This window comes from Budorcas taxicolor, chromosome 5 (assembly GCF_023091745.1).
Source record: "Budorcas taxicolor isolate Tak-1 chromosome 5, Takin1.1, whole genome shotgun sequence".
In the NCBI taxonomy this organism is placed as follows: domain Eukaryota; kingdom Metazoa; phylum Chordata; class Mammalia; order Artiodactyla; family Bovidae; genus Budorcas; species Budorcas taxicolor.
Genome location: NC_068914.1, coordinates 87,866,985 through 87,883,603, shown reverse-complemented (window position 1 = coordinate 87,883,603; position 16,619 = coordinate 87,866,985). Strand labels below are relative to the sequence as shown.

General features: G+C 37.3%; 1 protein-coding gene across 4 annotated transcripts in view; it reads left to right on the top strand.

Annotated features, from left to right (window-relative positions):
* The window catches only part of CNOT2 (CCR4-NOT transcription complex subunit 2), a 126,071-nt gene that overhangs the window by 28,771 nt on the left and 80,681 nt on the right, over positions 1–16,619 (top strand). For 2 of the 4 annotated variants that reach the window (XM_052639850.1, XM_052639846.1), the window contains exon 2: positions 15,743–15,815. In XM_052639850.1, coding sequence (XP_052495810.1) covers positions 15,743–15,815 — 73 coding nt within the window. Of the gene's footprint in view, positions 1–15,672; positions 15,816–16,619 lie in introns of those variants that run through there. The other 2 variants (XM_052639847.1, XM_052639848.1) reach the window with 2 other exon arrangements.

Below are 16,619 nucleotides of genomic sequence, written 5' to 3'. Positions count from 1 at the left end.
TGCCAGGCTCCTCTGTCCATGGAATTCTCTAGGCCAGAACACCGGAGTGGGTAGCCATTCCCTTCTCCAGGAGATCTTCCCAACCCAGGGATTGAACCCAGGTCTCCTGCATTGCAGGTGGATTCTTTACCAGCTGAGCTACTAGGGAAGTCTTGGGATATAGTAAGGCTTGTTAAATATTTTTGCTAGGAAGTAGAAAATAATGTGATTATTAATATCAAGAGTATTTGGCTGTTTTAATGGTGAATAATTGTTCCAGAATCTCTGATAAATTTCTACTTGAAATAATTTGTCCAGCTAATGTTTCTTAAAAGAGAAAACAAATATTTTTTGTCAATGGAACACTGCTATAGTTAGCCTTGATATGACATATGATAAAATGAATTTGGCTGTTATGCAGATTAAGCAAATAATACATCTTGTCTGTGAACTTTTTGAATTGTGGGATTTTGTCATTTTTAATTCATTAGCAGTAGAACACCTAAAGGTTGTAAAGGTTCTTTATAGTTTCTGTTCTCTTACTGCAGTGCTGCTTGCCTGGAGTTGAGACTAAATAGATTCATACTCACACTTCTTGATTCTAGGTTTACTTCCATTTTCTCTCCTGGAAACATTTGTCCAAGGTTTTTTTTTTTGGTACGATTTCTTAGTTGTCTCCCCACCCCATCCCCCACTTCACATAGAAAAAGAATATATTTTTTGTTAAATACATAATCAGTCATATACAGAAATGTGTTTGTGACATGTGTCCTTAACAAAATTCCACTTAACTGACATGCTCTTAAACCATTGCTTTCAATTCCTGTAGTCTAGAGTGTTCTGAACACTTACAGCTAAAGAATCATTCTAGCTTACTTATGTACCGTTTGCCCTACTGGGCTAGGTATATGCTAAGAATCAGCTGTTTTTATGCCAGTGTTAATGCAACTTTTAGCTTAAGTATAAGCTAATGAAATAATGAGGTAGAAAGAACTGTTGTTTAAGCTGTTTGTGTATATGCTCTGGAAAAATAGGGTGGATGCATTGGAAAGACTTTACATAAAATGATTTAAAAATTACTGAAGGATTAAGTGTAGATAAGCCTCAAGGTTTAGGAAGATTTTGGTTCAACTGCATAAAGTGTATTTTCTCCCATATTTGGAATATTGACCGTTTGCAAGTTGGGGTTGCAAGAATTCCTGAGCAAAATTCTTTTCATCTTTCAATTCTGCCATTATTAAAATGTGAGATTCTGTTTAAGTTAGCTCACTATAGGGTTGGTTGGTTGATTCTGACCACACTACCCACAACTTGTGGGATCTTAGTTCCCTGATCAAGGATTGAACCCAGACGCTTGGCAGTGAGGGCAGAGTCCTAACTACTGGATTGCCAGAGAATTCCCCAAGCTAGCTCTCATTGTGGTTGAAAGATGGTTACAGTAAGTAGTTCTAAATGTGATAGCCTGATAATAACTTTTAGGGGAACAAAAGAGGCTGTCCCCCTCTCCTTTCCTAAAACCCTACAATCAGATTTCTCCTTGTATTTCACTGGCCAGAGTTGGTTCTAATGCCCTTACGTAAATCATTTACTGAATGGTTCTGGGAGGGGGCATTGTATTATCATATTAACTTAGACCAATCAGAATTTGCCTTTAAGTCATGTGGGTAAGGTTGAACCACGGAACAACCGTGGCAATCACAGGGAGGACTGTTAAGGAGTCACCCAGGAGTGTCTGCTATAGAGAGACAATTTAAAAGGTAGAAAGCATTTGCAGAAATTCAGAAAGGCGTAGAAAGTGGACTTCTTAAGGAATTTTGATGCTTCCTTAGAGAATTGTATGAAGATAAGGTACATTGAATTTACTAATTTCTGTGTAAATTTCTGGTTGACACAAAAGCATAGATTGACAGTAGTAATCTAGCTTTAAAACTTAACAAAACAATTTAGCAGTTTGCCTTGTGACGTAATGCCTGTTTTTTCTCTTAGTTGTCTGAAGCTGTGTCTGAAAGGATATTGTGGGTACTTTATTTCCTGATTCTAGAACTTTGAAACTCCAACTGATTAATGTCTGTCACTTGCCACCCTGTTGCTGATTTCCTTCTTCTAGAATCATAGTGAGACCTGAGTAGAACTTTTGACAGCTGGAATTTCCCAAAATGATTTCATTTTTCTTGAAACCATAATTGGGATGATAGATACATGTTGTATCTATGATATGTATATGATATCCATCATACCAGTTACATTTCATGAAGGAACAGCACCTTTTCTTCATGAAACTGTAATTGGTATGAGATATATACGTGTACGTTTATGTCTTTGGGGCTTCCCTTGTGGCTCAGCTGGTAAAGAATCCCTCTGAAATGCAGGAAACCTGGGTTCGAACCCTGGGTTGGGAAGATCCCCTGGAGAAGGGAAAGGCTACATATTACAGTATTCTGGTCTGGAGAATTCCATGCACCGTATAGTCCATGGGATCACAAAGAGTTGGATACAATTGAGCAGCTTTCACGTTCACTTATATCTTTGTGTGTGTATATACATATATAGATATGTAAAGACTGGATTCATGTCAAGTGAACATGAGCTCAAATTACGGCAGTTATCCAGCTTACTTAACTACCTGTTGACCTGGTGTAATTTTCTTATTGTCAGAGGTTTTTTCCTCATCTGTAAAAAAGGTAGATAGTAATATCTACCTTATAGAATTATTTTGAGAGTTGAAGTGCACAGTACCTCATGCCTCACAAATGATACTTAATATTGCATTTCTAGGAAGAAATGTTAAGATAGTGGATGTATTTTTAAACCTAAAGTATTGAAACTCCAATACTTTGGTCACTCTGTGCGAAGAGCTGACTCATTTGAAAAGACCCTGATGCTGGGAAAGATTGAGGGCAGGAGGAGAAGGGGACGACAGAGGATGAGATGGTTGGATGGCATCACCGACACAATGAACATGGGTTTGGGTGGACTCTGGGAGTTGGTGAAGGACAGGGAGGCCTGGCGTGCTGTGGTTCATGGGGTTGCAAAGAGTTGGACACAACTGAGCGGCTGAACTGAACTGAACTGATTGAATATATTAGAAGAACATTTTTTAGAAATTTCTCGTAATGATGTTTTACTGGAATTTTTCATCTACTTCTGATTATTTCCTTCTGCACTTGCATTGTATGTATTTTAACAAAAGAAATCTTGTGCTTTTAAAAAGCAGTTTAAAAATTAATTTTCTAGGCCCACCATTATTTCTCAGAGGTAGAATAAGAGGCAAGGAAATGATGCATTGGCATGCATAGGAAATGTAAAATGCTTTTATACTTTACTCTGAATATATATAATGTTTCTTTTTGCCTAGTATTTACACTGAGGTGAAAACATTTTTGAATTTCACTCTGCTATAAAGTCTTAACCCTCGCTATACATTAGAATCATCGGAGCACTTGAAAAAAAAAAAACTGATGACCAGGTTCCAAAGATAGGGGCAAGGGTATATCAATATTTCTTAAAAAACAGCAATAACAGAAAAACCCCCCAAAACCCTCGATGATTCTGATGTGCATTCTGTGACTAAAAACAGTGTAAATCCTTCAGCCTGTTTCTGTCCTGTATAAATAGGCCTGTTGTCTCTTCCTGTCTGTGTTAGTGCCCTAGACAGTCACGTACCAGTGCCTTGAAGAGCATCTGTGGCTATTCCCTTGTACTTCATGCAAAAAGTAGTGGACCAGTAGCTACTGCTTTGTGTTTTACAGAAAATAACTTTGATGAGTTGGCAGAATATCTATTAGTTAATGTTCACTGACTATGTTATCTTTGAGTGGAGAGCTGTGATTATTCTTTTCTGCTTTCTACTTAAGCTTTGTTTTAATATTCTTATGAAACCTGGAAAAAATTAGTTGTGAGGTTTCAAATACATGCTTTAATATATAACTGGCTTTCTAGATTTATGTTAAGAGCAGCATCTTAATGAGGTAATTTGATGAGCTTAATTGTTACGAATTTGGTAATTAAGTCTAAATAGTTGATATGAATTAGTTAGTTTTTAATATCACCCTATCAGAATGAACAGCTTGTATAAATTATGAGAAAAATATGTATGTATTACCTATAAAAATTGTTAGTATTAAAGTTGCAGTTTTCAGATTTCTGGCCCCATGTGCTATATTCAGTTGCTGGTATAAAATAAAATTATTTGTTGAATGTACAGCCATTTTGCAAGGGAGAATATTAAGAAAGGAGCTTTTATATATTCTAAAGAATTTGACTTACAGATTATAACTTACACAAATTTCCTTGTTGAATCAATAGAACTAGTAAGTCCCTTCTAGTAAATTGTGAAACTAGGTTGGTTATTTTTTGTTTGTTTCTAATTTTTTGGTTGTACCATGTGGCGTGTGGGATTTTAGTTCTCCCACCAGGGATTGAGCCTGTGCCCTGCTGCATTAGAAGTGTGGAATCTTAACTACTGGACCACCAGAGAGGTCCTGAGACTAATATTACTTGGTCTTATTTTAGAGGGACTGCTTTGGTGGTAGCTGCTTCCTCCTTGGAAACGTTTGTGGATTCGTAACTAACTGCAATGAATGGTACACAAACATTTCATTAATTCTGATAACTTTCTTTAGCTATAAACTTGGAGAAAATTGTTGTTGTTCAGTTGCTGAGTTGTGTCCCACTCTGCGACCCCATGGACTGCAGCAGGCCTGGCTTCCCTGTCCTTCACTATTTCTCGGAGTTTGCTCAAACTCATGTCTGTTGAATCAGTGATACCATCCAACCACCTTATCCTCTGTCGTCCCCTTCTTCTGCCTTCAGTCTTTCCCAGCATCGGTGTCTTTTCCAATGCTTCAGTTCTTCACAGAAAATTAGTAAGTACTAATAGTTTGGCCATTTACACATTCAGGTTGTTAAACGCATCTGGTAGTCTGATCTAGTACTGAAGTGTAGTGAAGTCGCTCAGTCGTGTCCGACTCTTTGCGACCCCATGGACTGTAGCCTCCCAGGCTCCTCCCTCCATGAGATTCTCCAGGCAAGAGTACTGGAGTGGGTTGCCTAAACAGCTATTTACTGAAATGAGGTTTTTGTATTATAAACTTATTTCAAACTTTTTGATCTTACTCGTGAGCTAGACTTTGTAGATGAGTGAGTGAGTGAGTGAAGTCGCTCAGTTGTGTGCAACTCTTTGCCACCCCTTGGACTGTAGCCCACCAGACTCCTCCGTCCATGGGATTCTCCAGGCAAGAATACTGGAGTGGGTTGCCATTTCCTTCTCCAGGGGATCTTCCCCACCCAGGGATCAAACCCAGGTCTCCTGCATTGGAGGCAGACCCTTTAACCTCTGAGCCACCAGGGAAGCCATATTACTACCTTAATATGAAGTTATTGAATCACACAGAGGTTAAGCAACTTATCTAAACATATATGTAAGTTTCAGGCAGAGGAAGACCCCCTGATTGTTTTAATTTGGGGCCCCAATTTCATTTAAGACTAAAACAAATGAGGAGCGTTTAATTTGAAAGCCTGTGGTTCAGAAATTATTGTACTTTTGTCATTTGCATTCAGTAGGACTGTATTGTATTCCATTTTATTTGGAACTTTTAAGACTTGGTAGTAGATATTTTCTGGCTTGCGATGCTGGGCCTTTAGACTGTTGATTTTTTAACTTTTCCATCTCTGGCTTGCGAAGATCCCCTGAAGGAGGGTATGGCAACCCACTTCAGTGTTCTTGCCTGGAGAATCACCAGAGACAGAGGAGCCTGGCGGGCTACAGTCCATGGGGTTGCAAGAATTGGACATGACTAAGTGACTAAGCACACACAGCACATGTGTCTGGTGCCTAAAACCTCCTTGAAATATTTGTGACATAACTACACAGGTACTATAGAAGTAGTGTGTCAGGAATGGTACCAGTGGAGAAGATAGAAGACACGCAAAATTAAGTTATAAAGCATTAAATTACGACAACCAGGAGTAAGCAGATTTTTGTGTCCGACTCTTTGCAACCCCGTGGACTGTAGCCCACCAGGCTCCTCTGTCCATGGGATTCTCCAGCCAAGAATACTGGAATGCTGGATCTTCCCAACCCAGGGATCGAACCCAGGTCTCCCGCATTGGAGGCAGACGCTTTAACCTCTGAGCCACCAGGGAAGCCCTAAAAGAATGGTTATTATTTATAAATAATGACTTATTTTGTTTTTCTTTGTTGGTGACTTTGGTGACTTTTCACTTTGCATGTTAATCATAGACCCATGAAACCTGTATTATTGAAACATTCAGAAAAACTATTTTTAGTTAATGTGACATTTTCCCAAACTAAGTTTGGTACGAAACAGAAATTCCTGAGTTTATTTTTATTTTGTCTGCCCACATTTCTTGTATATAACATTAGTCATCAATTCAAAATTTTGAAAACATTTGTCTATGTGATTGAACCAAAAATTAGGTCAGAGAATAGTTTATAAAATCTTTGTAAGTACAGCCTACCTACTAACAAGAAAACGTTTCTTTGAAACAGTTCTGGAATTTGAGAAACCTAAGATTTAAAAAATAAATAGCAGCCGTGTGCGTTTGCTTCAGCTTTTGTTGAGCTTCAGTGAAATTGGTTACATCTGGTAATGTGTTCTAATTAATACCTTATCTGGAATATAAATATCCTCTATATCAGAAAATAAAACCTGCCTGGGGTCGCACAGAGTAGGACATGACTGAAGCGACTTAGCAGCAGCAGCAGCAGCAAGTTCTAGTCAAGGCTATGGTTTTTCAGCGGTCATGTATGGATGTGAGAGTTGGACTTTCTTGTGTGAAGAAAGCTGAGTGCCGAAGAATTGATGGTTTTGAACTGTGGTGTTTTAGAAGACTCTTGAGAGTCCCTTGGACTGCATGGAGATCAGCCCTGGTATTTCTTTGGAAGGAATGATGCTAAAGCTGAAACTCCAATACTTTGGCCACCTCATGCGAAGAGTTGACTCATTGGAAAAGACTCTGATGCTGGGAGGGATTGGGGGCAGGAGGAGAAGGGGACGACAGAGGATGAGATGGCTGGATGGCATCACCGACTCGATGGACGTGAGTCTGAGTGAACTCTGGGAGATGGTGATGGACAGGGAGGCCTGGCGTGCTGTGAATCATGGGGTCACAAAGAGTCGGACACGACTGAGCGACTGAACTGAACTGAACTGAACAAGTTCAACTCTTAACCTGACCAAGTTCACATTGTAGCTTAGTTGAGTGTGGTAATAACTACCAAATTAAAATCTTTTAGATATCATTCCCAACCTCCAAAATGTTTGGGCAGTGTTATAATGTACTACTGAGAAATAAAGTGAGAGGGAAAAAAAAATGGGAAAACGTCAACTGTAATTGTCCACTTTCCTAAATGGATTGCTTTGACACAGAACATTGGAGCTGCACACATTTTAAAAAATTCATGTAAATTGATCACTTTATTTTACAGACTAGGAAACTGAAGACAGAGAGGAGACTGGTCAGGCTAATACTAACTAGAATTCAGATTGTCTGGTTCTTGTTCTATTCAAGGTATAATATTTTTGTATGATAATGATATATAGAACTTTATGGAGAATAAAGTTAATGGTTATTTCTCCTCTCTAATAAAGTAAATTTTCTAGAAATTTTACCACTGATTAACCGATTTCTTGTTTTGAGAAATCTTTTTTTGAAATAAAAATCAGGGTTCAGTTTGCGTTTATTTAGAGAATATTAGGTGCTTAATTTTTGTTAACCTTGTATTAGGGAAAGGCGTAGGATGAATAAGCCTGCTTTCTTTTTTTCTTACGTAAGATTTGGTTTATAGTTTCCCTTTTACTGGTTTCTTGTCAAATTTAAGCAGATAGCATGACTAAATCTATTTTAAGGGTTTTTAACGGAGTTAAGGCATAAAATGTTTATCATTTCTACTGGTATATTCAGTAACTTTATTCTAAAAGTATCTTGAATATGACAGAAGTTACTGCATGAGTAGACCCTAGTGATGTATGTATTACATGCTTTGCATTTTTGAAATTTAATTCTGTTATCAGTCTGTTAAAATGATTGGAGATCCTTATTCAACTAGTTATTTGGAAATATTTAGTACAATATGGAGGCTTTAGAAAATCAGCTTTGTTTACATTGCTTACAAATCTTTTAAATATTACTTTATCAAGCTTGATATATGTAGCATTTTACAGACTTATTTTCAAGCAACACACAACATACCAGTAAAATGATCCATCTCTAATAATCTGAATGATTACCTTATTTAAAGTGTTTCATGGTTGAGAACAAATTGGTGCCAGTATCTCTGACTGTGTTCCAGTTTTACATAGTTTGTTCTGACTGTTCCTCCTTGCTTACCTGTAACCTCCCTGAAGTGGAAAATCTGGCTCCCACCAGCCACCATCTATTTTACTGATTGCTTGTCTTCAGCAGACATGTATAGTTGTTTCAGCATTACTACTAATCTGTAGCCTTGTAAGGAATCACTTTACCAACCAGAACACAGTGTTCATATACAGTTCTTTTTCTGCTACAGTTTCCAGTCAGAATACTGTCTACCAAAGTTATTAAGGTCAGCACCATTTTCCATACCCTCTTCAGTGTGGATATGCCAAACATTTGTAATACAGTTACTCTTTGGCCAGTTTTGTATTTCTAGACTCCTGGGTGATTTTTTAAATTTGCATACATTCAGCTTTACTCTTCATGTGGTTAAGTTCTATGGATTTCAGGACATGCAGGTTCCCTCTTTGTCTCCTCTGTACTCAGTCACTCATCCACCCTTCTCCAGTTCCCTGGCAACCTTTGATCTAGGTCTGTCTGTCTCTATAGCTTTGCCTTTCCAGAATGTCATATGAATGGAAACACTATATGCCCTTTTTGGTCTGAATTCTTTCTCTTAGGAAGTACTTTTAATATTCATCCATGTTGCATGAATTAATAGCTTTTTGAAAATTGTTAAATAGAATTCTGTTGTATAAATATACTGTTTTATTTATCCCTTCCCTTGTGGTTCAGATGGTAAAGAATCTGCCTGTAATGCAGGAGACCTGGGTTCTATCCCTGGGTTGGGGAGATCCCCTGGAGGAGGGCATGACAACCCACTCCAGTATTCTTGCCTGGAGAATCCCCACAGACAGAGGAGCCTGGCAGGCTACAGTCCATGGGGTTGCAAAGAGTCGGACAAGACTGAGCAACTAAGCACACACACTGGAGGACACCTTTCTTGGTATAAACATTCACACGTAGGTTGGTATGAGCATTAATTTTCAGTACGCTTTGATAAATACCCAGGGGCACAATTGCTGGGCTATATATATGTTAAGTGTATATTAAACTTTATATAAAAAAAAAACAAACTGCCAAATGCTTCCATAGTGACTGTATTTGTTTTCATTTTTGAAAGATATTTTAGATAGATTTAGAGTTCTTGGTTGAATGTTTTATTTTCCTCTTTCTTTCTGTAGTTTAAGAATGTTGAGAGGAGTTCCCTAATGACCTAGAGGTTAGGGTTCTGGGCTTTTACTGTCATGGCGTGGGTTCAGTCCCTCCTGATCTGGGAACTGAGATCTTACAAGCCTCACCCCACCCCATCCAAAAAAAAAGTTAATTTTTCTCCTCTTGTTTCTGATGACATGTTGGCCATCATTTATGTCTCTGTTTCTCTATGTATATTCTTTTTTTCTCCTTCTGACTGCTTTATGATTTCCTTATTACTATTTTTCAGTAGTTTGACTCTCAAATGATAATATTTTTTTTGGTTCTCCTTAGAACCAGAGTTGAAGTTACTGGATCTATGAGTTTATAGTTCTCATGAAATTAGGAAGAATTTGGCGTTTGTTTTTTTAAATTTGTTTTTAATGTCCTTCTTGCTCTTGTACTCTTTCTGGGATACTGTTACATTAATTTTAGACCCTGTGATGTTGCTCAGCAGTTCACTGCCACACTTGATATTAACTCACAGTTCATTGTCCCATGGTTCCTCCCCCCCCTCCCCCACCAGCCTCTTTTCTCACTGTGTTTAATTTTGGATTTTTTTCTGTTGCTGTATCTTCAAGTTCGTTAAGCCTTCCTTTTCAAGTTCATTAAGATGTTTTTTACTCCAGAAGAATTCCAATGCATGTTTAGTTATAGATATTAAATTTTTATCTCTGAAATGATCAGCTTGGGCCTTTAAAGAATCTTTGGACTTTCAAATAATTATAAATTCATAAGATGCTAAATTAGTACAGATGCCCATTACCTGTCTTCTTCCAGTGATGTCATCATATATAACTATAGTGCATTAATTATGAAAACCAGAAGTCAATGTAGCTGACTAGATATGCAGATTAACTCACTGCACCATTCTCTTCATGTGTCCACCTTTTCATGTTTTCATCATTCTGTGGTATTTTTCACATGTATAGACTCATGTAACCGCCACCACCAAGAGCGTGATACAGTTTGATACTTTGCATTTCTGTTGTTATGTTCATAGTTTTCTTTATTTGTTTGAATGTACAGAATACATCGCGGAGAAGGCAATGGCACCCCACTCCAATACTCTTGCCTGGAAAATCCCATGGACGGAGGAGCCTGGTGGGCTGTAGTCCATGGGGTCACTAAGAGTCAGACACGACTGAGAGACTTCACTTTCACTTTTCACTTTCATGCATTGGGGAAGGAAATGGCAACCCACTCCAGTGTTCTTGCCTGGAGAATCCCAGGAACGGGGGAGCCTGGTGGGCTGCCGTCTATGGGGTCGCACAGAGTTGGACACGACTGAAGCGACTTAGCAACAGCAGCAGCAGCATAAAATACATGTATAATACCTTTTAACCTCCTTGTCCACTGATTCTATCATCTGTATCACTGTTGGTTTTTTTTTTCCATTTTTATATTTCAGCTGTGGATTGTATTTCCTGCTTCTTTGCATGGCTAGTGTTTCTGACCAGATGCCAAACATTTAATTTTACATTATTTAATGCTGATATTGTATTATTTTAAATATTTTTCAACTTTATTTTGGGGTAAAATGTTATTTAGAATTGTTTTGATCTTTTTGTGGCTTGATTTTAAGCTGTGTTAGTGCTGGTCAAGAACATTCTTTGGTTTAAAGCTCTTTTGGGTTCATTACTGAAATTTCATTATTTTTTGAACTCTATTCAGTACCCCCTGTGTTAAAAGGTCTACTCTGGTTGATGCGAGGGGCTTCCCTGGTAGCGCAGAAGGTAAAGAATCCGCCTGCAATGCGGGAGACCTGGGTTTGATTCCTGGGTGTGAGGATCCCCTGGAGAAGGGATAAGCTATCCACTCCAGTCTTCTGGCCTGGAGTATTCCATGGACAGAAGAGGCTGGCAGGCTTCAGTCCATGGGGCTGCAAAAAGTCAGACATGACAGAGCGCCTTTAACTGGTTGATGGGAACATGCGTTTGAGGGGATTATTCTGACTCCTCCTTTTCAGAGACTTTTTCTTCAGACTCAACAACTTTTTTCACATGCATGCACAGATTTAGTGAAGACGTTGAGGAGAATCTCTCTCTAGACCTTTGGAGCCCTTTGTCTGCAGCTTCCTTCTCTCCATTTGCCCTGGAAATTCTGTTTTGGTGGTTCCCCTAACTCAACTCTTTTTTTCCCTTAACTCGTAGAGACTCTTGGGGCTCAGATTGGGTTCCAGCCCCTAACCCCCTCCCTGTGTTTCAGCCTCATAACTCTATAGGCAATAAAGCTTTACTTCACTTGGTTTTTTCTCTTTCTGGCCTGAGATGATGTTCAGTTTCTGAAAATCATTGTTTGATATATTTTTTCCTAGTGTTTTAGTTATTTAAGGTAGAAAGGTAAATACAGTTTGTTTTTCTGTCTTGGCATCACTGCCTTATAGAAAACTTCATTTTAGTTTTATAAATATTTGTCTTTTATGACTTTCTAAAACTTACTGGTGAAACTGCATAAAATTCAGTAAATTTAGGCACCTATGGTACATGTTCTTTCTCACGTTTACTTTCTTTCACATATTCTCTGTCTCACATATCTGTTCACACTTCTTTTATCTATTCAGTGTCCTTCCATTCCTAATATGAGCATCAAGACAGTCTATTACTGAGCATTTTTATTTAATATAGTGGTGACAAATGTTAGTTTAATATAAGATAATTTTGACATGTTATCTGTTTACCTAGAAGAAAATGGAGTATCTTCATTTCTTTTTTCCTTTGTTTACTAAAAAAAGATAATGATTCTTAGTTATTGTTCCATATAGAATATTGATTCCTATACTGGTTAGGACATACTCAGGCACACTTATTGTCTCATTGTGTTGCAGGAGGGGGGACCCCTTCCAGGCCCCAAGAGTGGGCTCTTGTCTAACACTCAGAAGTGAATTGTCCAAGGAGACACATGTGCTGACGCAAGAGACTTTACTGGGAAGGGGTGTCCAGGTAAGAGCAGCATAGTTAGGGAACCCAGGAGGACTACTCTGCCACGTGGCTTGCAGTCTTGGCTTTTATGGAAATGGGATTAGTTTCAGGGTTGTCTCTGGCCAATCATTCTGACTCAGGGTCCTTCCTGGTGGCACGTGTGTCACTCAGCCAGGGAGGATTCTGAGAGGTTGATGGGACATGTGGACTGGTGTCTTCTTTCTCCCAAATTATTTCATTTGGTGGTAGCTTGTTAGTTCTGTGCTCCTTACCAAAACCTCCTGTTGTTAAGTGGTTACTCGCATGTCTGGCCAGGGTGAGTAGTTTCGGTAGTGGTTCCCCTAACAACTGCACTTCATTTTATTGTGCTTAATTCTATTGTGTTTTTACAAATTGAAGATTTGTGGTAATCCTGCATCAAACAAGTGTTGGTGGTGTTTTTCCAACATTTGCTCACTTTATGTCTTTATCTCATTTTGGAATTCTCAGATTATTTCAGACTTTCTCATTCTTGTATTTGTTTTGGTGATCTGTGATCGGTGATCTTTGATGTTAGTATTTCAAAAAGATGGTGACTCACTGGAGGCTCCAGAGATGGTTAATATTTTTTACCAATAATTTTTTTTTAAGTTAAGAGATGTACTTTTTTTTTTTTTTTTTAAGACATAATGCTGTTGTACACTTAATAGGCTGCAGTATAGTGTAAACAAATACTATGTGCCTTGGGGAAAAATTTGCATGACTTGCTTCACTGTGATATTTGCTTTATTGCTGCGATCTGGAACCGAACCTGCAATTCTTGGAGGTATGCCTGTAGTGGCTGTTTGAAGCCCTAAGCCATGAAATACTTAACGTTACTCACACTGGGGAAACAAAAGAAACAAGTTTTACTTTTGTACTAATCCATAGTACTCCAAAGTTAGTATTTTTCTTTTATCTGGTGAATGTACAGATTAAATATTAACTTTTATTTTTAATTATAATATTATTTAGTAGAAAAAGTCCTAATCATCTCTTTTATATGTATAACGTTATGCTGTTGAAAATGGGATAGCCTTGCCTGACTTTAGATTTCTGACATATCTTTTATTAAACTAGTAAAAATGCAAGGTAGTGCATCAACTTATTTTTAAACTTATTTAAGAAGGAAAACATGCTTATTTCCTAAGAAAAAACTGAAATTTTACACTTAATGTTCACTGAATTCAAAGTTGTCATGAATATGTTAATGAGGCAAGTGCTATTTCAATCTATTAATATTATAAAATACATTGAAACAGGGTTAATGTTGTTTTGGGGATGTGGGATGCATAATAAATACTTTTCTTCTCATTTTGTGACTGTCATGAATGTTTAAATTGAAGTTGAATATATGTCACTTAAACTGTTCTTGACCCCCCCAATTCATTAGATCATTTTTCTTTATGAATAATCCAGTTCCTTGCTAGGATTATATTTATAGTGATAAATATTCTTTAAAAGACTTTTCTCCTTTGTTAGGTTTAAAAGAGATGTTTAATTCCAGTAGTACATATAAATTTGGTAATGCACAGTTACATTTTTGCCATAGAGCCAGGCATCTTTGAAGTATTTTAGGGAAACATTTTCAATGTAAGATGGTCACAATTAAGTACCCACTAACTTGTTACTGAGGAGAAGGCAATGGCGCTCCACTCCAGTACTCTTGCCTGGAAAATCCTATGGACGGAGGAGCCTGGTAGGCTGCAGTCCATGGGGTCGCTAAGAGTCGGACACGACTGAGCGACTTCACTTTCATGCACTGGAGAAGGAAATGGCAACCCACTCCAGTGTTCTTGCCTGGAGAATCCCAGAGACGGGGTGCCTGGCGGGCTGCCGTTTATGGAGTCGCACAGAGTCAGAGACGACTGAAGTGACTTAGCAGCAGCAACTTGTTACCAAACATAAAATGGGAGGTGGCGAAGAGGTTTTTACTACTTGAATTCTTTTTAAATTGTAAACCTAATAATACTAATTTTAATGTTTTCCTTGAAAAATATTCTGCTCTTCTTACTAGATTGCTTTTTAGGGGTAATCCATATGTATGTGTATATGCATGTTTATTTGTTTTAATAAAATTGATTCATACTTCTTGTGGATTTAAGTTAGATGTTTTTATCATCCTCTTCCAAAGTGAATTTTGTCTGACGTTAAATAATTGCTCTAAATTTGATTATAATTTTTAGTGGTTAGCAACTGTTGTGACTTTTGTATGTATGCTACTTGGGAAAGTGAAAGAAGTCGCTCAGTTGTGTCCTACTCCTTGCAATCCCATGGACAGTAGCCTACTAGGCTCCTCTATCCATGGAATTTTCCAGGCAAAAGTACTGGAGTGGGTTGCCATTTCCTTCTCCAGGGGATCTTCCCAATCTAGGGCTCGAACCCAGGTGCCCCACATTGCAAGCAGTAAACATTTTACTAAAAGTTAGGTAAAACTTGTGTTTTGAAAACAGCTGTTTACAAATTCTTTGTAGATACCGCTTTTGAATTTTTGGTCTTTCATATTCAATTTACATTTTTGAGTTAGCATATCTGACAATTAGTAGCTCTGCCTCAGTGATTTTTTTTTTCTTCTTTTAATATGTCTGAGGTTTACAGTGCTTAGTCATTTTTGGACTTGTTTATCTCTAGCCAGGTTAAGAAGTAAGCTCTGTTAATTTTTTGCTTTAATGTAAAAAAGCAAATTGTTAGAGCATGCATGAAATTGGAGGACTGAAGGACCAAGGCATCCAGAAAGTTGACAATTTGTTGCTATTCTTCATTGGGGTAAATTTTAATGGACTATTGCATCTGTTTACAATTCTAAGATTATATGATGTATTCACATCCTATGGCATAGGAATAAACCTCATAAACTGAATAAATAGCAGCTATATAAATAAGCATTTGGAGGAGACGAATTTGAAATTAAATGACTGGAACTGAATTAACTGAACATTTCTAAGATTAACAGGAGAATGTTTATTTAAAAGAAAAAATATGTCAATTCAGGGCTGCATTTATTTGTCCACTCCATTTTTATTCATGATAACCTTCTTCCTATGTTTGTGGTCTGGCGGACAGTTTTAATTGCAAAGGAAAAGGTTTTCATATTTAATAACTTCTATCTCAAATAAAGTATGTCTGCCAGTCCAGCCTTTCCTAGATGGTTAAGAGGAAGATCAATTAGAATATTTAAAGTACTTTTGATTTTGTTTTCTATGTATCATATTGGATATTTTTGCTGCTGTTCATTTGTTTACATGTTAGTAATTATGACGGCTTTTGGATAATTCCACTCTAGAGGGAGAACTGGTGGGCGGTCCTTCCTGTGACACGACCCTTGAGTGACAGTTCTATTTGATTGCCTCCAGTACTGTGAGGAAAGGACACGACTCTATGGTGAGGACTGATGGACATACATTATCTGAGAAAAGAAACTACCAGGTAAGATCAATTTTTTTTTCTTATTTTCTATTGGTCATATAGTTACATGAACTGCTTAATATGTTGTATTTAATTGGAATCAGCAGGTTGGATACACCTGAGTTTGAAAAATTGGAGTTATAATTTTAAGAATATGCATGTTGGTTTAGACAGATGAAATAGTTGGGAACATTTTTCAGACTAAACCATGCTTATAATAAATGTATATTGTTACAGATGATGTACATATATTTATATAATAAATATGTATATGTTCTTTTAGTGTCAGCATAAATTTCCTGGTATGTATATATATGTCAAAACTTAGATTATCTAATACACAGTTGATGACTTCATGGCTGGATTCAGAGTTAGTGTTCCATAAAATGTTGATTGCCTTTACACATATTCTTCCTGTAAGACTAAGCCTGAAGTTTTGGACTATATTCAGGGTACTATAGCATCACAGAGATGTAGACACAGTTGGTTAGAGTATAAAAGAAATAGAGATCAGGGTACTCAGACACTCAAATTGTATTGAATTAGCTTATCTATTATCATTAGATTGCTTGCTTTAAAATACTGAATTCTTGCTCTGTATTTACATAGTTAATATTATCCATCCTCTACTAAATATGTAAGGATGCTGAAAGGATAGTTGAAATGTAATATTCCTGTCTTTCTGAACTTTGAAAAGAAAGTGAATTTTAAAGATAGTACTATTAAATAGTGATTTTTTAAAAAACCCATAACATTTGAGTTTAATTTTCTCAAAGAAAATGTTTTATTAACTTGCTAATAATTTAATGTCAAATTATGTAGTGA